General features: G+C 39.1%; 1 protein-coding gene across 5 annotated transcripts in view; it reads left to right on the forward strand.

The window, feature by feature from the left end:
• Positions 1 to 22,760, forward strand: part of ntm (neurotrimin) — a 645,049-nt gene that overhangs the window by 576,235 nt on the left and 46,054 nt on the right. For all 5 annotated transcript variants that reach the window (XM_034684314.1, XM_034684311.1, XM_034684313.1 and 2 more), the window contains one exon: positions 17,187 to 17,419. In XM_034684314.1, coding sequence (XP_034540205.1) covers positions 17,187 to 17,419 — 233 coding nt within the window. The remainder of the gene's footprint in view (positions 1 to 17,186; positions 17,420 to 22,760) is intronic.

A 22,760-nucleotide genomic window follows, 5' to 3' on the forward strand; every position in this document is an offset into this window, starting at 1 on the left:
AGTTTGTTGTCTGCCATATCATAGCAACCCACGCTTTCTGGCTCTGTTGTTACTTTGACCAGATGTTTTTGCTTCTGTAAAGAGTATCATGCTTTGCTTTGCTCCTGGGAGAAGAGTCTATAGAGCAATATGGAAAAGAGAAAGAAAATATCAACAAACATCGTTCTGAATCCAGTTAACCTACAAATCACAGATCTGTATGCAGACTTCAGAGGGAGAAAGTTTCAGGTAGAGAGATAGCTAAAGCTGTTCAACCAGCATTTATGATTTTATTATTTCCAAAGTTATAAAATACAAAAACGTTATCTGATTAAAGAAAAAAGTTTGTCCAAAGAGACTTCAGAGACAGGGCTTTAATCAAACAAAGCATGAAGGTCTACCGAACAATAAGAAGCTTTATTGTCTACTGTAGATTCTGCTGAATCACATCACTGAAATATGTTTTTCTTTGTGACACTTGTCTCAAGTTTCACATTTATAAAAGTTTTGTTCCTTTTTGTCTGACAAAGGCCAAACTATCTGACAGCTCAGCAGCACAGCTTTAGATGAATTTAGACAGAACAGGGAAATAAATGAACCTAATGATTCTTGCTCATTGGCAGGCTGCTTGCCGAATCTCTTGAGACTGAAAAATCTCTTAACAGCCATTAGCAGACCTAATACTTTAAATGAACCTCTTTAAATGTGTGTCGTCTTGTTGCAGGAGGGGAGGGAAGAGCAGGAGTCCTCTGCTCTGTGGCGTCTGATATATTACATTTGCTGTACGACGCGCAAAACACATTTATACCGGACGAGTGGAAGTGAGTGCTTCAGCAAATTTGGCCTGATGTGTGGGGCAGTGAGAGCGCTCATATTATTCACAAGGGTACTTTTATCCCCGGCTTTGCTTTGTGTCCAGCCCAATTAAGCGAAGCTCATACACTTTCTCAGACACTGAGCCTCGATTATCATCAGAGGAGCAGCTGGCCTCGTCCCAGCCGCCTGCTCTCTTTTAGCTTTGTGAAAACAGAGGGTGGTGGGAGTGCTTGTGGTCTAACTGGCCTAGTTTTGTGTGTCAGTTTGGGACACAGCGGGAAACACTGGTTGCCTGTGTGTGGATATTTCTTGGCCATGTCAATTGCTCTGAGCCTGCTGAAACTCCTTTTGGGACGAATGTTAGACTCCCCAAACAAGTGTTTCCTCCTCCTATTTGAGGGTCCCCCTGAGGACAATAACAAGCTAAATCTGGCTCTGCCACATGACCCATGAACGACCTCTCCGAGCTGCGGGGAGATAAACTAGAGCAGCACTGTGGTCATGGACAAATTATGAGACAAAGCGCCCCCGGGCATGAATGGATGCCTAAAAGCAATGCTCCGTACACCCACCACCCTTGTTTTCTCCTGCTGTTGCTCATTGCAAAATCATCGAAAAATCACAAGGTTATTTTCAGGTCACAACAATTTTTTGGCTTTAATAATCATGAAAAGGACATAAATCCCCTTATGTTTATCACTGGGGCTACAACCTTTGATATTCAGTTATTCCAGATTTCAAAATAAATGTAAACAAATAAGAGTTAAAAAGTAAGAAAAGGTAATCTTCAGTGAGTTCAAAAATGTCCAGATCGGCTCTGATTCGATAACATTTGAGATGTGGATCAAGACACCCATACTAAAGAACACTGGTAAAACAAAAGACATATTCAGAGTGCTCATACTTGTACCGTTATTACTAGTATTTATACTATTAATGAAGTATATATTATCACATAGATAAATGTCATATTCATAAAGACACAGGCATACATGCTTAATGGGAAACTGACCCAAAATTGATATTACTGTATATCTTTATTATTATGTTCTTTATTTTGCAACTACTATTTATTACTACTGCTGAAAACATGCCATGTCCTAGCATGGCTGTTCCAGAATAAAGGTCTTTCAACAACTGAACTTAGGATTTTTATTTTGAAGTTGTTATTTTTTCTTTACAGTTATATTTTTGGCCTTTTTGCCTTTATTTGATAGGACAGCTGAAGAGAGACAGCAAGTGTGGGGAGTAGAGAGTGGGGGAAGACATGCAGGAAATGCACGACCGTCCAGGAATAGAACCGGCGACCCCTGCGACGAGGACTGTAGCCTCTGTATATGGTGCGCTTAAACCGCTAGGCCACCAGCACCCCTATTTTGAAGAATTTGACGGAATTATTTTTTTTAATCAAATGTAGATAAACTGAGTTTTAGCGGAGCTTCAATTAGCATACATATTTACATTCTATACTTTCACCACAAGTCAATCAGCCACTTTTTAAAATCATCTTGGACTAAAGACAGCCAGCAGACAGACATGTTGTAATGGAGGAGAAAATCCAAGCAGAGCTGTTATCTGCCAACATCAAACTTAAGCACAAGTTTACCTGCCACCTTATCCTAGTTCATTCATCACTAACACCCGCTTTGACACAACGAAAGAGGTAGTGTTCTTTAGTAAATGAGCTGGTTAAAAATCACTGGGTCACTCTACTTTTGTTGCCCGCCACCATGGCTGCATCAGTGCTGGGGGAAGTGAATCTGCTGTTTGTGCACTACAGTCAAAGTGTGTATTAAAAAACAAAATGCCTGATGACGGTAATGTAAATCCTTGTGGTTGCAGAAAGTGATACTAGTGATGGTACTGAAGCCGTTACTCTGCCCTCCCTCGGTAACTGAGCCTGTAGTGTTTATTAATTACTTTTTTTCACACTACAACAGCTGCTATAAATTATGTGTATACTAAGCCTCCTCACTTTGTATTAATATTGGTTAAAATGGAAATTAGATCCCACAAGGCTATCTTTGAAGAACATAACAACAGGCTTTTCTCAAACTAAAAGTAATGTCTGTTGTTGAGAAAAGGTCTCAAATCAGAAAACTTATGCCGTGTTAAATGTTTGATATTTTCTAGCTCAGGCCTTGCACTCATACCTTTAAAATGCTGTTCACCGACTCTGTACTAGTACATTGTTGATTTTAGTCACTACGGACTCTAACCAGGATGTCAAGGCTTGTAAGCTACAGCATGTTTTAGCAGAAATGTAAGGCAACAGGAAAGATTTTTTTATCTAATCATTTCGATTTCAACAAATTAAAGTCAGAAAAAAAAGTCCACACATTCCTTGTTAATTCAATACTCTGACTAGTGAGTCATATATCTCAAGAGTAGGTGGAATTAGGTAGAATTAGGCAGTTTGTTCTGTTTGTCTGCTGCTGAATCATTTTGACAGTAATGCTTGAGAAAATGAGATGATAAATTAGGTCACAGATGTACTTGGTTTTTTTTTATGATGGATACACCTCACCACCGATATAAGATGCCGTATTCACATGAACAGTTAGGGGCAGTGTAGAGGCAGAGGGTGTTGTGGCATCTCATAACTTATATCAGAGTTAATTTTATTGATAATGGAACGCTCTGGAAGGACTGGCTGGCTAAAGGCCGGCTTGAGGTGAAATGCTTGAGTCTGAGCTGTGAGGCTGGGGTTTCTTTCAAGCTTGAGGTTGAGGCTTACTGGTGAGGCCTGTATCAATAGTGCTGAAGAGGGGAAAGGAAGGTGAAGGAGTGGAGATTGTATCTGTGTATGTAATCACATCAGTCTGCAGATGTAGACAATGTTCTATCTTCTTCCCACACTGCATGCACCTCGGATGCACTCTTATCCAGCAGCTTTGATACAGTATTACTTGAATTCAAGACATGCACACATTAATTGTCCCTGAGTGTCTTCAGGCTTGTGCTCCTGTCTCTGCTTTATTGGCAGTTTTGTGTAAGGGGGTTTGAGCATTGAAGTCCTGGTGCAATTCTAATCGACACAAAAGCTCCTCCCCCCATCAAGAGTTCTTAAAATGGTTCAACCTTATTGATAAAGAGTACAAGGCCATTCTAGCTGACAGCTGTGAACTTTTTGGCTTTACAATGAACTTTTAATGCAGTGGTTGCACATTTTTATCGTCTTTATTTGAATATGTATAAATGTTCTGTTTTTTTTATTAAAGATCTTTCTCCCAGGACTTCATGACACATTCTCCCTCCAAAAGCTTTATTCTGTCTAAATTTCTTTTTGCTCATGTTTTCAACTCAAATCTTTATTTTGAAACTGAAAGTTTAGGGGGTTAGTGACTGTTTCTGAACTCTTGTTCTCTACATTCCTTTAAAGTTTTCCCTGTGATTTGAACATTTTTATCATTTGACATTTCAAAGGAGTGTCAGTTTTTATTATTTATTTTCATTTAAAAGTCCCTTTTTTAACTTTAAGTGGTAACACATAGTGAAAACATAGTAACACGTCTTCTTCATGTAACCACCTTCATGAAAATACACGTAATTGATGTTTGAATACACATCACCTCCTCCTTATTCTGTAGCGACCTTCTTTGTGACATTTGCCCTCTATTCGTTCTTTCTTTCTACATCCTGTGTCAGAACTCACTAAGAAAGGAATGCATTGAACAGTTTTTATTCGCCCAAACACCGGTCAGATGTCATGCCAAGTTTCTTGTTTGAGAAGTTTTAATTAATCTTTGGATACAGCCTTGATAAAAAAAAAAGTAGGAAATAAAGGCTTTTGGCCATTTCTGACAAAAGAGAATGACCTTCAGAAGATAACATCCAGTGGCTCTAGTAACTCTGGCACAGTGATGCTTTGGGCTCAAAGGTCAGCGGTGCAGTCATGATTTCAGTCCAAACACATTCCAAGCAGGTTCTTGTGCTTTAAGTTTTTTACTTTAACACACTAACCTTTGCTGAGTAGCTCCAAACAGAAAAGCATGACTGAGGGGAATGAAGAGTATCACAATGTTCAAAATTCCTCCTTTTCCAGAGTTCAGGACAATCAGTCCCATCAAAGAAGGTCATGATGTGTATGTTTTTATTTTCCAACTTATTTTTGTAACATTTATTGTACATACTGTATTGTACATAAAGACTGTAAAGACATTTTAAGACAACAGAGGTGGTAAAAAAAACCCCAGATAGCACTGAACCAAATACTTCATCAATATGTTGTTGAAAAGTCATCCTCTGATACTTCTCTCAGTAAGCCAGTCTGACTCTGGAAGCTACCTGCAAATCTTTGCTAACAGGCAGTGTGGAGGAGAGCAGTAGTGCTGCAGGCCTCTCAGCAGATACAAATATGCAGTGTAGTGATGATGAGCTGTCTGTTTGACAAAGTAATGTTCTCTGGAAGATGTCCAAGCTTATATATTACGACTAGTTATTGCTCTCAAGAGTTGCGTCTCTTAATCATGCCTGCCTTCTCTAAATGAAGGGGAGATTTGTGTTACACGGCGGGCTGCTGCTTTTAAAGTGGAATTACTGCTCAGTTTAAAGGTTCATATATGTTACTTCAGAGGGCAGTGACAGTTAAGTTGTATTAACTTTTGGCACATTTATATCCCATTAAAAAACAGTGATGCAGAGTCTGTGCTTGAATATGATGAGGAGGAGGCTTTGAATCTTGAGACACTCATGCAGTAGAGTCAGTTACAAAGAAGTTAATGACATTTTCTTCATTTGTTTCTGTGTCAGTGCTGTGGTGTTACACTCTCCTCTTTGCCACGCTTATTCCAAATGTCAAGGTCTTGTGCTGTTTTTTTATGCACAAAATCTAAAAGATCACTCAGACAGGATAGTTAAATACTTTGGATGAAAATGTTTTCATGAGAAGATAAAGTTGTTTTAATTGAAGCATGAAGGATGATGAGCAATCCATTGATTCATGTTTGTGAAAACGTTGACGATCAAAGCAGCATTTCACAGGCCCTTACACCTTTTTGCATTGAGGGTTTTGTTGCATCATGCTGCTTTGACAAAATGGGTCTGAACAGTGAGTTGCTTCAGAGATTGTACATCAGATTGAAGCATCACTTCATGTGTCCATTGTGGGTTACTAAAACCACAATAACATCTGATTATTCAGGCCATGGTTAGACTGACCCGAGACTGACCTAGAAAAGATCCTAACAGACAACTAGTGTTCAAATGCTTCATATAAAAAAAGAGAATAGCTTACACCTGGAGGTCTGAGGAGGACCTCTACTCAGCAGACACCAAAAAATTGCTATTGATTGTTATTTGTCCTTCTCTCCAGCTCAACCGTGACTTTGCAGTTCTGCCGTGTGGAAGGTGCTTCAGAAACCTGCAGCCTAAAACAATAGCATCCTGATTCACCTCCTGAGCCAACACTCAGCTAAAGAGACTGGAGATAAGCCAGAGACAATCTATTTAATGTATCTCACATTGCATGACCTTCACACAGAGTCACGATACAATTTACTTTAGCCTCCCTGGTTTTTACTGTACAATATAGAGCCTAATCCCATTACTTTCAGCTTTGTTTATATGATAAGACTTACATTTTTATTGCCATAACCAGGTCCCTAAGAGTGTCAATACATAACAGTAAAAAAGGAATGCATCAATATTATACATCAGGGTTAATCAAACTTTGGCCCAGCACCCTCCACCTCACCTACATCATCTAGTGACCTTACTGCCCACTTCAACAACACAGAGGATGGCATAAGCATATGATGTGTAATTTTATCAGTAATTAAACAGCAAGTCAAAGCATGACAAAAACAATCTGCATGCTAAGTTGACAGTGAAAATCATGAAGTACAAACAAAAACAAAAGGAGGAATGAAGGGAATGTTTAAGAACACAAGATGGATACAGACCCCTTAGTCATGACACTGAGAACCAGTATGGTAGATTTCTGAACGTCTATTCATCTGACCTGGTTCTGTTTCCAAAGCTTTTTTAAAGATGAAAATGTATCCTTTTTTGATGTAATTTATTATTAGGGATACACAATATATGTCAGTCAGAAAATGCTCGGCTGGTAATGTTAATATTTTATTATTATTTATTATTCCCTTTAAACAGTTTTATCAGATAAAAACAACCAATAAAAGCATCTTCCATTTAATTATTGATAGTCCTGCTCATTCTGACACAGTGGGTGGCAGTATGCGATTTGCAAAGAAGGATAAGTGCCGCCACAACAAGCTCAGTAAAATAGAGTAAAAATGTTGTCACCAGTGTGTATATTTTGTCACTGTGTCAGAGGAGGATAACACGATTACAGTCTGCAAAATATGTGCCTTAAGTATTCAGAATGAAGGGAAAATGTCCCCAAGTTGAAACACAATGAATGTCTTCAGCCTCCTACTAAAGTTGTATCAAAGGAATATGAAGCAGCTAACATTAGTAAAGTAGAGTTTCACAGTACTGAATCAACAGGTAGAGGCTTTTACCAGACAATTCAAAGTGTGAAGCAATACATGAAAAATCTGGCACTTGTTGACTCTCTTTTTTTTCTGAGGTGGAAGACCAAAGACTTCACCAGCTAATGGCATACATGGAACAGTATCTACATTGCAGTCAGTCTCCCTGATGTGATCTCTATGCACAAACAAAGTCTGATCCACAACAACATCAGCGTCCCAGGTTTAACCACGTGTATTCAGGCTTGTTTGTCTTTAGAGCTTTAGACTGATTTGTTTTAGAAAGGCTTTTATTAAGGTACGTCGATGATTATTTTATATACGCCCTATTTGTGTTGATTTCCTTTGCCAACATTGCATTGTACACAGTCATGCTAATCAAGCCCTAATGTTGAAGTGGATGATAGATACTCCATGGAAAGTTGGTCTGACCACTCTTCTTGGATACATTTGCAGCCACAACCATCCAGCAGATTTAATTGTGTATCCTCTGGAGGAATTAATGCTTTTAAGAAGAAGAAACTTTTAATTCCCTTTACTGGAAATTACTGGAAATTCCAAGGAAAGGAGAGGCCATTTCCCCACCATATTCCCTGAACACCCCAATCAAGAACTAGCACTTAGCATGCTTTTAGTGGATATTTTATGAGCTTAATTAACTAAAGCTTGTGAAGTCACCCGTTCAGAATCATCTCAGCTGAACTCTAAGGCATGATGTGTCTATTCACCATCTAAAGACCTGCATGTTGTTGCAGTTATTCCCTTTAAAAACATGTCTGAAGAGCAGAGAGTTGCAAACAGGAGGTACATATCTCCCTCTGTTACACAGAGACACACATGTTCACACAGAAATGTTTCTTAATGAATGCTCGGATCAGGCTAATTAATGGGCCCATCAGCCTAACTGGCGAGGTTTGATATATCATTGTGATTATGGTGAGACATTAGGAAGCCCAAGTGGCTCGTTTTCCAACAGGTCATGACAGCCCTTGTTTATCTACTTTGCATTTAGTTGGTGATAAGCTTCAGTGGGAGCTGTTTCTCTTCTTATGTTGCCTGTGAACATCATTATTCATGAAAATAAACTGCTGCAGAACTTTTTGTAACTGTATAACTGGTTGTTGCCTTACATGGGAAGAGTTCAGTGTAGGAATTGTGCCGCTGAAGGATAAACAACAGTACTGTCCTTAAGACATTCCGTCAGTCACTTGTGAGATATGTTGTATTTGTCAAGAATGCTATAGGATAGAGATTTTATCACGCCAACCTTTTAGGGAAGTTTATTCTGACCTTCTGTTTGTGAAGAAAAATAATTTGCAATACAGAAGACAAAGTAATGCTACACTAAAAGTATGTTACAACATGTTACCAAGAAGTATGTTGCTACACTCATTGTGTTATAGTCTAGAGTCAAGTGGCACTCTCCAGTCATAAAATATGAAGCCCATGCAGAAGTGCTGAAAACTGCAGTTCATAGAGCATCTGCTTGAGGCTGGTTGCAGAAACACCAGAAACTCCATATACAGCCATTCATGAAATACAATCTTTGCAGCAATAATAAACATGTTTACAGCCTGGTTCAAAAAACGGTTTGGTCTGAGTAGCTAATTTCTCTTATCGGCACCCAATGTACAGGATGTGAATTTTTTTATAACTCAGTATTTTCGAAGATATTAAACTTACAAGTTTTGCCTAAATAAGGACATGGCTGACTTGATTGACAGGCGGGCAACCTGTAGCTGTTATCAAAAGGCCTAAAGGCCTGCCACTTTGACTCACCCTAGCCTGGACGTAGTTTGGTTGTGTTCCACATTTCCAATACGGCAGCCATCAACGATTAGCTTCAAAACAGCGCTCAGGAACAGATGGGTGATGTTGCAGATACTGCGTCCATTTTTTATACTGTCCATGTACATGTTACTGCGGTAGGTCAAATTAAAAAAGTTCTTGAGCTTTTAACCCTGAAACAGTTCGCCTGTGCTTCCATCAGCGCTTAAGGGGACTGTGATGCTGTACAAACCCAGGTAATAAAGGTTATCAAAGTCCGGAAATCATAATTACAGAGGAGAGGACTGAAAATAAGTTAAATCATACATTTTGGTTTTGGAGATTAACAATGGCTTCAGTGGACGATGCATTAACTTGGCTAATCTAGACCAGTGTCAATGAATAGAATACATGAATTTGTCATTTTACTTTGCTGCTACTTCAGACAACAAACATAATATAGAACTGACACACCCATAGATTTATTTAAGGCCCACTTTCATATAGTGTTAGTCCTGATGTATGTTATTATCATATTTACTTTGTTCCTAATTGTTATACTGGATTGATCAAACAGCATAAAGCAAGGAATGATCTCTTCTTTCTAGACATCAGTGGATTTCAGTCATGTCTCTAATAAACCAATGTACACCTGACTCACGCATGTCACTGAGCACTAGCCTGGCTATAAAAGTCTTCTCAGTTTAAAGGTTAAAAAGTTGTAATAGTGCACCATAGTCTTTCTCCTTTCCTGTCAGGCAAATATGTGTTAGAGCGAGATAAGAGGAAGAGATGTGAGGGTAGAGGACCCATGCTGCTCAATGAAAAATCCTCCTATCCATAGAATGTGAGCCACATGTGGAGATGTGGCATTTAAGGCTGATTTATACTTCTGCGTTGAATCAACGGCGTACCCTACGCCGGGGGTCCGCGTAGCTCCTGTACCTACGCCGAGGCCTACGCACGTAGCTGACGTGCACCTCCTCCAAAATGTAACTCCCCGTAGAGCCGACGCGGACTGCAAGCTCTGTGATTGGTCCGCTCGGCGGCTTTGTCTTTCCCGCATTTACAACACTTCCGGGATCCTGGACATCGGCCGCACATCGGCCGTGTATTTCATCTCCTCCTCTCTATTCTTCATGTAATCATGTCTGTATGATAAACAGCAACATGTATCAGCTGTAGATTAACATAACACGCTCTGAAACTCTGTTGAAAAATAAACAGAGATCGTAGCGGGACCGGAAGCAGGCGGCTGGCTATCAGAGAGACCACACTGCCCTCAGGCGTTTCGGCGGAGAATTGCTGCGCGACACAGACACACCGACGCACAAGTATGTGGTGCTCATGTCCGCGTCAGCCCCTGCTGCGTAGGGGAGACGCAGAAGTATAAATCAGCCTTTACTCATCATACCACTTTCTTAAGACTTTTGCATCCTCCTCTTCTCTTCCTTTTTGCTTCTCATCTACAGTACTTGAAGTACATGGAAACTTTTTTTTGAAGAACTGCCATTTCCTGAACCCCAGGAGGAGGGCGGATAGGAATCCAAAAGCTGCTCTAGTTGAGACATTTGGGTTTGCTAAGTGCCAGGCGGAGCAGAAAGCATAGTGACACAAGTATAAATCATTAAAAAGTACAAGGAAGCTACTTGTCATGTTGTTTTAGCCAGCATCTGTTACATTAACAGACCATTGTGTGCACAATTCAGCCTGTTTTGTAATGCTGTATTACCCAGAGGGCCTGATTCTCAAAAGGACTGCCCAGCCTCTGCGTAATGTTCTGCCCTAAACTTGGCAATCAAGCCAAAAAGACATCACCTAGTTCACAGAGTGTGCAAAGGGAGAAGGGCACCACAAACTGCCCTGCATAAGCAAATAGTGTCTCTGTGTGCTGGTGCTGCTTTCATACAATTAAATAAGCCACTATGCATTGATGTGGAGCAAAATAAAACCCTTTCTATGCAAGCAAGCATCACAGAAAATAGTCCATCAGTCTGGCTCCACCTGTGCACATATAAGTTGTGCCAAGACACATAACAGAGTGTTTTTTTCTGAAGTAACTGATTTTGCTAGCTTACTCCAAAATGAAAGAATAATATCAGAGTGAGATGCTGACAGTTTCTCTCGATCACAGTTAGACACAAAACTGGAACAAACTGCATAAAGATACAGAACTGGGTGTTCTTGCACTTAATATCATCAGTGAAACGTACTTTGGGAATTGGACCTTTAGAGAGTGGGAAAAATGATGCACCCTTCTTGGTGCTTTTAGCAGCCACAGTCCATTCTTAGTTAATCCCCCCAGAGTATTGGTTTCTTGCTTGCTTCATACCTTGTCTTGCTTGCATTGCTGGTTATATCACAAAGGTGTTACCTCATTGGTTTACTTTGAAATGTATACAGGAAACAAGTTCAAAGTGGATTGACAGCTTTTTACATAAAACCCGACTGGTTTTACTGATGTTTGTGTGCAAGCAGCAGAAGGTTTAAGCATAAAGCAGATCCCGGCTTTTATTGACCGATGATCTCTTAATCTTTTACATCAGCTGGTGGTAGCTTAAAGCTTATTCAAGCATGAAAAATCTGAATGAATGTATTTATCTTTTGTCCAGGTGCTCCTGCTGTCTCACCTGTCTTTTAATTAGCCAGGTCTGACAATGATACAATGACTTCTGTCTGTACAGTGGGTCTGATGGGCTACAGGCCACGATAAATGATGTGAGTCGCGAGTGTTTGATATAAGGAGTTAAACTGCCAGAGAGTCTCAGATGAGAGAGAATAATAGAAAGAGCTTCATGAGAAATGGTGACAATTAGCCCTTAAATTTAAAAGCACAATGCACAAGATTTTATTATCAAAATACACTCATCTGTCTGTCTTTGAACCTGTTTGGTTTATTCATTTTTATTTGTAGTAATTTTTAATTTTATAAATGTATTTTTTTAATTTGTGGAACAAGTAGGGGAACATTATATTGTACCCTTTGTTGTACGGATTAAAAACCGAGGTTAGGAGCAGCATCATTTAAAGTGTATGACTCAGTGGAAGGTAATATTAATCTCTCCTGGGAGAGCATGTTGAAAGAGATGAGGGTTGTATTCCAGGAAGCAAAGGTAATGATAATGATGACACTGCATTAAAGATTAAACCAATTGATCCACAGTGTAAACAAAGTCTACTGGCGACATCTAATTGTGGAGCAACAAGTGTCATGTATTTTTAATGATCCACACATTACTGTAAGAGAGCACAGGGGGAGAGGAGACAATGTTTGCTTACAGGTACAGTTTCACCTCCCGATCTCACATCATCTTCTCATACCCTGCCTCCTTTCATGCTTTCCCTGGATTAACTATTTTTGGGATTAAATTGTGTTTGCCATCTGTGCGGAGGTGATAAGGAGAGAGAATATGGGATATGTGAAATGTGAAATATATATCCTTTCGTTTGTCTTCTTGTTGCTCTTTTTAGGGATTTAGCTGTAGAGGCATATAGTTTATAACCTCCTAAGTCAAACCAGATTTTCTTTCAAATTAGTTCTAAAAATATTGAAGATCATTCTTTTAGCTTAGTTAACATTTAGACTCTTACTACAGGATATGTGGAGCCTGATATGAACACAGTATAGTTTGTTTTATTGCTTAAGAAATAAAGTATTGACCAGGAAAGCAATATAGTATTTAGTAAAACACAAAAGCAGCATTAGGATTGCTTTTACTCCCTTTCTTCCTCATTTAATAACCATCAGAGGACCAATCGTTGCTATCTCTTACCTTATGGCTTATTCTGTACCCTTTCATGCACTCAACGAGGCAGCACTCCCACTCACACAACATGACTGCACAGAGTTTCTCATGAATTGGAAATTGGAAGGCAGAGTAAACAAGCTGCCAGGATACCTTCAACTGTGTCACTGACCCTCTCGAATTAAAGGAAAAGCACTGAAGGCTGTGTTTCTGGAGGAGGCACCGACCATATCCTCGACCTTGAAGGCTGAAAAATAAACAGGAGGACTACTGAACTCCTTAAAAGTCAGGAGCTTTTTATTTATTTATTTATTCATTTATTTTGCGCAACATTGTAAAACAGTTGTTTGAGGTTCTGTTGCACCTGACTCAGTGTTCATAATGATGCCTGCTGACTTAGGGAGGTTGTTAAATAGCTATTACGTACAATGGCTGTCCTCTAAAAGTCAACAAACAGATGATGATGAAAAGAGTCTCAGATGGGCCAACTCTTTACTGACCATTTAGTGGTGAAACAACGGCTTGTTGGATATATCCCCCCTTGACCCAGGTTGTTTGGACGTATGTGAACACAGCAATCACACTCTGATGCTGGACTAAACTAGCGAGCTGATATTGCAGAGAAGAAGTGGTCTCGGCTCGCTCTCAATCGAACCCTGGAGCGGGTTTGAAGTGAGAATGTGATCAACCCAGCAACTGGAACGAATAGCTGCTCGTCTCATAACGCTTAGTAAGTAAGGTAGTTAGCATAAAAAAGCAATAGGCTAATGTTACTCACCATCTCCGTCCAATTCAACAGCAGCAGATGAGCTGGTGGTAGAGGTAGTACCATCACAGGACTCATCTACTGGTTCAACAGCTGGTTTAGTGCAGAGATTTTAGTCCAGCATGATTAACCAGGGGGTTTGTCCTTCTAATCAGTCTAACCTTCACTTTCACCAAGCTGCTCTCGTACCTTTGCTTGAATAAGCTATATTCACCCTGTTCAGGTGGAAAGTACAAAGAACCATAAGCTACAAGACGAACACCATCCTGTATAACATAAAAACAGTTATTGGCACCATTAACTCATATGTTAATAGATGTGATACTAAAGGGGTAATCAAGTTAACTTTCTGGTAGATTTTAATAGAATCTTCTCTATTTTTGCAAGCACAAAAGTCACCCCTGCTGGCCATTAAAAAGACTACAGGTTCAATACAATTCAGAATTTGACTTTACCTTTGAAACCAGTGATGCTATATCTACTTTTACAGTTTGTGCTCTTTCCTTAGTCAACATGTGGTTTGTTACACCCTAAAACACATCTCAAAGTCATGTCACTACAATGAGTTAATCTCAAGGCTCATTTCTGCTCTACGTTCAGTCCATACTCTATGCCAGTTTCATCCATACTTCTCCACGTTTTCTGCAAGCTTGTGAATAAGAACAAACGTTTCAGTACCACCGAAAATCATGGGGGCAGTGTTGGGCAGTGAAGCCAATAGTTCAAACCATAGACGGTATAAAACACGAAACCCAATGTATTACTTTGAATAAATTTAACTTTCCATTGTTGTGAAGTATTTGATCACCTAACAGACCATTGCCATCTGCAACCCTTCCTGTGATTTAGCTTCTTTCCTAACAGATACATTAATACATCCTACATCGTTGCAATGTTTGTTGTTGTCATAAACTTTTAACTAACTTTTGACTCTGAGTTGCGCCCTCTAGCATATGTATAGCTTGACCTCCATTGAAATGCAAATGAGGCATGGAAGTATGAAGGCCATAAAAATAGCACAGTTAAAGACTTATGGTTCTTTTTCATACATAAAAGGGAGCATTAATGAGCCCTTATAGCATTATTAGTAGTAGTTCTTAATATAGATACAGAGTATAGTTCAATATGTTGTGTGCATTGCTATTTTTAAAGCTTTGAAGAACAAAGTACACTTACAGCTCAGAGACATTAATTTACTGTTGCCTTTACTCATTAAATCATGAATCCACTTTGTCATCATAAATTGATTCTTCTGTAAACTGTGATCCATTGCTTTTGAAAGTCATTGCTGCTTTTTTTTACATACAACACACACACACACACACACACACACACACACACACACACACACACACACACACACACACACACACATATAAACTCAATTTTGTCATCTTTCCCTCCATAGCACCAAATGCCCAAAGGAGGCCATTGACCCTTCCAGCACCGCTGAAGTGGAAGTGACTGATGTTGTAACAAAAGCTGACAGTGTAAATGGAGCTGAGAGTGTTTCAGCTGCTAAGTGTTGAGCTGCTGATGCGTTGCCACCACTCCAAACTGTAAATGTTTAAATGTCCAGCTCTTCTGTACACAAGGCTACTAAGAGTTAAGCAAGCCCAGTTGATAAAAAGGCTTTTGGCAACCTTAAGTACAGTTTGTAAGAGTATGAATCTCTTCCTTTTTCCTCAGGTGGCACACTCTCTGGTAATTTAGCCCTTTTCCTTTACAGCTCTGTTAATCTTCTTCAGTGCAATCCAAAGAGTTGTGGTGAAATCACAGCAGATGTGTAGCTGTGCGGAAACAGCCAAAGACCATTGACCCCGCTCCTGTATCAAAGCAGCATTCTGTGAATGCTGGAAGCAATATGTTCTGATTGCAGCAGCGTTGTTTGCAGCTCATTGTCTCAGTCACTTTAATTGTGACAGGCCAAATGTGTGGGCATATTATCAAAAGAGACCTGATGATGACTAGAGAGCAGCATTTTCTTAAGCACAACATGTCGAGTTACAAAGCTGACTGAAAAACTCTCTATTGCTCTTAGCAACCTGTTAACATGCCTTGTATCAGATACAGTGCAAATTATACTCTTTCTATTGTACATGTTGTGGAACCTCACATTTATACATATTTTGAATTAATTATTTCATAGTTGAACACCACTTTCTTAAAGAGATCATACGAAGCGATGAAGTGTCAGCCTCTTCACTATACAGATTCCATAAATCCTTGGGAAACAGAGGACAGTTGTTTACAATAACTGATTAAACATACGGAAATGAAGAACTTGAATATTGTTGTTTGTTTTGTCTTTGTAGTCAGAATCAATCAATCAATCTCTACTTATATATCGCCAAATCACAACAAAAATGATCTTAAGACTTTTAACAAACATGTCTAGATTGTACTCTATGTTATATTATCAAAGACCCAACATCAAGACAGGATAAGATACAGTCCCATCTTACAGACAGGACTCAGTCTGATCTTATCTTAATTCACCATGAGCAGAGCACTTTGCAACATTTAGAAACTTCCATCAGCAAGGACAATATTTCTTTCAACGGGCAGAAACCTTGAGCAGAACCAAACTCATGTTAGACAGCTATCTGACTCGACCAAGTTGGAAGTATGACAGTGTGTCCAAACTGAGTGCTGCTGATTGCATTGTTTCTTGGTCAGCGTCCTAACCTATATCAACTGATGCAGTCTGAACTTCTGTCAGACATCATGTTCCTTTTAATCCCGGTCAATCCTGTAAGATTTATTCAGTTAAAACCAGGATGTCTATCCAAATACATTTGCACTCATCTGGAAGGGCACCATGCCCTTTTTATATTGCACCAAATTACTCCAGAGGAACTCTTTAGAAACTTTTTACTTGTGTTTTTTTAAAGTCTAGATTACATCTTCATTCCTGCAACCTATCTGAGTTCCCCCACAGCACATTAATGTGAGCTCTTTATGCTGGGGGAGAACTGTGTGCAGTGGAGAGCCTAGAGTCTGCAGTCCACAGCACTGCACCTGCTTTTTCTTCTTTCTACATTCTCTCTGGCTGAAGGTTTGCTAATGAGTGTAATGACTGTGCACAGCCACACTGAGAAACCCTCCTGAAATTCATAATGAATAATGAAAGGAAGAGGACAGAAGGAAGTAGAGCATGACTGATAGGGATTTTGAGACTGATACCTGTATCAGTTATAGGGGGGAGGAATCCAGGGGGTGAATATTAGGGCTGGAGTGAAAAAAATATCTTTTGTGCCTGATTGTGTTGTAATTTCGTACAGATTTGACTTTGTAAACATACTCAGAAGAAAGTTTTGTGTAAAAAGTACCTTAACTGAATATAAATTAACATCTTAAACATTATATAACTCATCCTCCTGCAGTGTTCTCACCTGTGAAACTCTCCTACATGTGTCGCAGACTTTTCTGAGATTATTGTAAACTTTTCCCAGCAAAGAGTTCCAACTCAAATCTTCAGTGGTGATTATTATATTCTGCACAAGCATACAAACAACCAAGCTAAACTACTCCTGCAAAACATAAAAAACTGTCTTTCTGTGATGCATCCCTTTCAACCAAACCACTGGTAAACAGATATATAGAATATAGAAAATGTAAAATCCACATTTTGAGTGTTTTTGTGTTTTGTCTCTGCAGGTGTGCACAGGGAGACGTGGTCACACACACGGCATGGCTGAACAGGTCCAGTATTCTGTATGCCGGTGAGGACAAATGGTCGGTGGATCAGAGAGTGAGTCTGGTGACTCTAAATCAGGAGGAGTTTACCATCAAAATTGAAAATGTGGACATGACAGACGAGGGACAGTATGTCTGCGCAGTCCAGACGAGCAGTCGACCGAGAACCACGTCGGTGCACATCCTCGTACAAGGTAACATTGAACTCACTACTGTTGCAGCTACTGATGCTAGAAACTGTTCAGGAGTTTTAGTTAGTGGCTGCTATTTATTTTTTAACACAAAACATCTTTACCATATTTTTATTTTAAGCATATCCAAACCCTTAAAAGTTAGATGAACTCATTACATTTGTGCAGGGGTCTTCAGTGTACAGCTTTGTTATTCCCAAGCACCAGCACATGAGGGCATTAGTGAACAAACCAGAGAGTAAAAACAGACATGCTCTCTTTCTTGAATCTCATTTCCTCATTCACTGCTCCACTGGAGCAATTAGAGGCTAAATGTCTTGCTCAGGGAGGGGGAGGGGAGTGTGTAGATCACTCTCTACGTTAGGTGCAGTTAATGGGAAATACCAGATGTTAAGATGCTTTGGCTAAAATGAAGTGTGGAGGTGTTATAGTGTCTTCATAAAGATGCAGGACACGGTGTGGTGCTCCCCACTATACACACACACACACACACACACACACACACACACACACACACACACACACACACACACACACACACACACACACAAAATAATTGGAGGATTTAATGCCTCCAGTTCGATATGCAGATGATCCGTGTACCATACAGAACAAGATAATATTGGCAGAGTTTGGATGACAGATCCAACACAAACAGATCCAGGGAGAGGATGAGAGAAAAAAACTCATCACTTCAAAGACTTATGTTTTTAATTTACACTGTGTATGTGATCAGGGAGCATGTTGGTATTGCTTTCTTTGAGAGTGTTGTCTGAGAAAATCTTAAAACTCAGATAAACTAGGACTGCATGCAGCACTGAATGGGCCCTCACACCAGTACAAGTTGTTGTATGCAAGTCTGCACATGTCAGGTTGTGGAGCTGCTGAAATCTCTGGGGTGTCTTAATCTGACAAACAACAGTCTGTTGTGGATTGGATTAACCTCGAAAATGAATTCACAGTTCTTCAGATGACAAAAATCAACAAGCTGCCACAGCGACACCCTCTGAGCTCTGTACATTAGCAGAATAACTATAGTTATTTAAGATTGAATTGGATTTTCCTCCAAGGATGACTTCATTCTTGAAGGACCCCAGGCAGTGTCTTAGAATTAGCCTGTTCTTTTTACTAAAAACAGCAAACCTTCTGTTGGTTTTACGATATGGGTCCAAGAGACTTCTCTGTAGGTGAAGGAATGATTCAAAAGGCTCCAGACCTCATCGATAAAAACAATAATTTTATGTCACAGAAAATGAGAGTTGTTGGATTACCCCTGCCTGTGACACTCTCCTCACAAAAAAAACACAGTTTCAGTAATCTTCGGACTTTTTTTAATGTGAACCTGACAGTTGTGAATTAGTTTAACATATGGAGCAAAGTGGTGTGATAACCAGACCAGACGTTGATTTATTTCTAATGTATTTGTTGTGTTTTGTTTTGTCGTCAGTGCTCTATACTAAAATACAGTTTGGGAATCTGTGGCTCAGAGGGAGAGTGGGTTGCGTTGATTGATTCTGATGATTGATTCCCAGCTCCAGCAGTCCACATGTTGAAGTGTCCTCGAGCCACACACTGAAGTGCACATTGCTTATAAAGGCAAAGCAATCAGTTTGTGAATGTGTTCAAGCTCGGACTGATGGACAGATTTGCACTTTGGTAAAAGTGGCATGTAACAATAAGCACTCTGATAAATGGATTGCACTTATAGCGGGCTCCTCTAGTCTGCCACCACTCGTTTTGCTGTAACAGCCTTCTAAATTAACCAACAGCTCTAATGACATGATCAGAGAAACGGGCTTCTTAAGCACAGTGATGCAAAGTTGTCTGATGGAAATGAGCACTTGTTTGTGGTCCTAAAGAGAGCTCATTATATAGATCTGGCTCTCCTCCCTTTCTTGGAGAATATTTGATCAGAGGGTCTTGGTGGCTCTCCAGCAGTAGCAGTTAGTCCCTGGAAGAATGCCTGAAAACAATAAGTTATCTGATGTAAATTATGGTTTTCACTGTGAAAATCAAAAGATCTCAGTATGTGTTCTGCACTTCTCTTCCTATGCTTTTGTCACCCGACTCCTAAAATATAACTTTGGCTTATATTTGGCACTTGTAAGAGCTTATATGTACCAAAAATGTTAATGTTTTAACCTTTCTGTTCTTAGTCCAATTTGTGCCACGGATGTTGTGTTAACATGTCCTAAAAGAACATTTAGGCCATAACTCCAAATTCCATATGCCAATTATTACACTGACTCATACAGCTTTGGACGATATGATATAAAATAATCATATTTTATACTCAATTGCCTCTTCCCCCCTCCCTTTCTTGAGAGGCAATGACACATAGACCTAAGAGAATAGCTTCTAATTTGGACAAAATGCCCTTCATGTTATTATTGTAGTAATTTAATTGTAAGACACAACTTTTGATTGGTCGCCAACCAATCACAAGTCAGCTCATTCTCTCCTCCTCATTGCGTGTTTGTTAAGGGTCAATGGAGTCATAGAAGTGTGGTTGTATGTGTTACTTGTCAATAATAATTGTAGGTCAAACAGTAGATAATAGTCAGCACTACCCAGGAGTCAGCCAGACCTCCTACTTGGAGGCTAAGCTAGCTACCACTGCAGACCTGACCTGAAATACCTACTTTAGCCATTAAAAAGTGAGTCTGACACAGTGTATGCTATATCTGTGAATTTTTCACTGCTATGCTGCCTTTTCCCACTGCACTGTCTGACTTTGTAAAACAGCCCTGTAGTATACCTCTGCATGCAGTGCACAGTATGACATCCGCTCTCTTTGTCAGCAGTTTGTAGAGGAAACAACAAATGAAAGAATCTGCAATCTTTCAGTCAGACAGACTTCACTGATGATTTGGTTCATTCTTATTTTCTGGCTTCTCTGAACATCAGGGGAGTGGATGAACCAGGCTTCTTGTTTTCAGTTGAATTACAAACATTCTGAAAGTCAAAAGTTACAAAAGGATGTAACTTCAGCATTACTTATTTTTGCATCAACCCTCTTCCTAATGTCCCTTACCTCTGATCTCATCAGTGTTAGCTCTTTGATAGTTGCAAACTCATCAGTTGGTATGGGAAGCATGTCTTCAACAGCATACCTTGCAGTCAGTCTGTTTAGTCCTTCATGGCTCACAGATTGTGGAGCTGGTGGTGATTAAAAATCAAGTCGACTGTTTGAATGGAGTGACTCAAGATACACTTCTAGTTACAGACATGGTGTTACTCACCTTACTCACAACACTGCTTGTTCAGCTGACAGAAGTTGAAGGCTACAACCGCCATGTGCTGACATATATTTTAACACTGATGTAAAAATGTGGAAAGTTGGAACCAAACTTGAGGAACACTTTCACTCACGGTTTCCTTGGTGACTGCAAAAGCTGGAGAAAAGTGGGTTGAATGAGGCAGCTGAGGAATACTTGAACAGTTGAGGCCACAATGCAATATGTGGGGTTACTGTATGAGCTGCTGCTGCTGCCGCTCCACCAAACAACACAGGGAATTAAAGAATTTGCCACCTGACTGAAGCCCATCTTTCAGTCCTCCAGTTTTCTGGCAGGTGCTGCAGAAAAGAAGCCTTCAGGATTCTCTGAAACAGCTTCTCTGTGTACAGCCCACACAGAAAGCTTGTTTATCAAAACACTTGTTTACTGGAACGGAGAGAGTGTTTGCTTTTGAAAAGTTATTTCCGCCGCAGATCTTGAGGATGACTGTTTCCCATGTGTTGTTTAGCTAAAACATAAGTCCAGGGCAAGATGTTTGAAAACTATTAAAGTAGTAGCAGCGATATCAACAAAAAAAGAACGTCAAGACCCTGGAGGATGAAATACTTTTGACCCAATGACCCATCCAGTAGTGCCTCAGTAAAAATGAATGCCATATTCATTTAGGAGCTGTATGAACTTCTTTCCTTAGCTGAAAACCTTTTGTCAAAATGTTTATCCCTTACTAATAATAGGCCAGTTATAGTTAAATCCACTGAGCGTATCTAGGGGTATGTTACCACATGAGCCAGTTAGATTTTAATGACCTAGTTTTCTGTTGGGACAAATATTTATGAACAGTTATTTTTGCCATGAATGTAGTTCAGTATTTTAATGAATCTACCCATTTTAAGCACCTTCACTAAAAACTTAAAGACTGAACACTGCGGGTGTCTTTCATGATGAATTTTAATATCTTCAACTAAATCAGGACAAAAAAAATTTCACTTTATGATGAATGTTAATACCATTAAGCTAGACATGTTGAAGAGATAGATAGTGTATTTGATTGTGTTCTGTAGACATGCCATTACAACCCTCAGTCAAGTCCGGGTGAAGGAGCTTCAAAATATGTGTTGTAAGGGATGAAGTATAGTTAGCTGTTATGCTAAGTAGCTTGATGTCTTAGTCTCCCCCTGAATGGATTATATTTGGCATCACAACTCAACTTTATCATATAGCACTTTTCATACATACAAGCATGCAGCCCAAAGTGCAAAGAACAGAGACAAAAAATAGTAAAATACAAAACAATAAAGAAGATGGTGAAAATACTTAAAAATTTAATAAAATAAATGCATTAAAACTGATAAAATACGTAAGGTTAGAAAGCAAAATAAAACAGCAGTTCAAATAAAAAAAAAAGATAAATACCATGAATAAATAGATAATTAATTAAATAAGAAAAATAGATGTTGTTGAAGCAATGGTTATTATATCTAACTTTGCAGCATCCCATTCATTACCTGTCTATTGACTAAAGTCACAAACATAATGATACTTTTTCTCGCTTTTATTTCACTTTATTTGTATTCTATTTTTAAATTTGTATCATTATTATTATTATTATTATTATTATTATTATTATTATTATTATTACTTTTATTATTAGTATTATTATGTTAGTACATTGTTGTATTCCCCTGTCCTGTGTTGTAAGCTGTTGGAACAGCAAATAATTTCGCCCATCCGGGAATCAATGAAGTATATCTAATCTAATCTAATCTAATCTAATTACTGTTTTAAGGATTATTTTATTGATTTTGAAATTATGTCAAAAAAAGTTCCTCTGATTCCATTGCTATTATAGCGCTACCATGGCTATGGATTCCAGAGAACCGACTAAGCAAGCTAACGGAAATTATAATTTTTCCAGAATGTTTACCAATACTGCGGTAAAATTTAATATCTATCTATCTATCTATCTATCTATCTATCTATCTATCTATCTATCTATCTATCTATCTATCTATCTATCTATCTATCTATCTATCTATCTATGTGTCAGGGACAAAGTAGCAGAAGAAGGGATAAGAGAGGAATTTAATATTCTTGAAAGTTCAGAC

This window comes from Notolabrus celidotus, chromosome 5 (genome assembly GCF_009762535.1).
Source record: "Notolabrus celidotus isolate fNotCel1 chromosome 5, fNotCel1.pri, whole genome shotgun sequence".
Taxonomy (NCBI): Eukaryota; Metazoa; Chordata; class Actinopteri; order Labriformes; family Labridae; genus Notolabrus; species Notolabrus celidotus.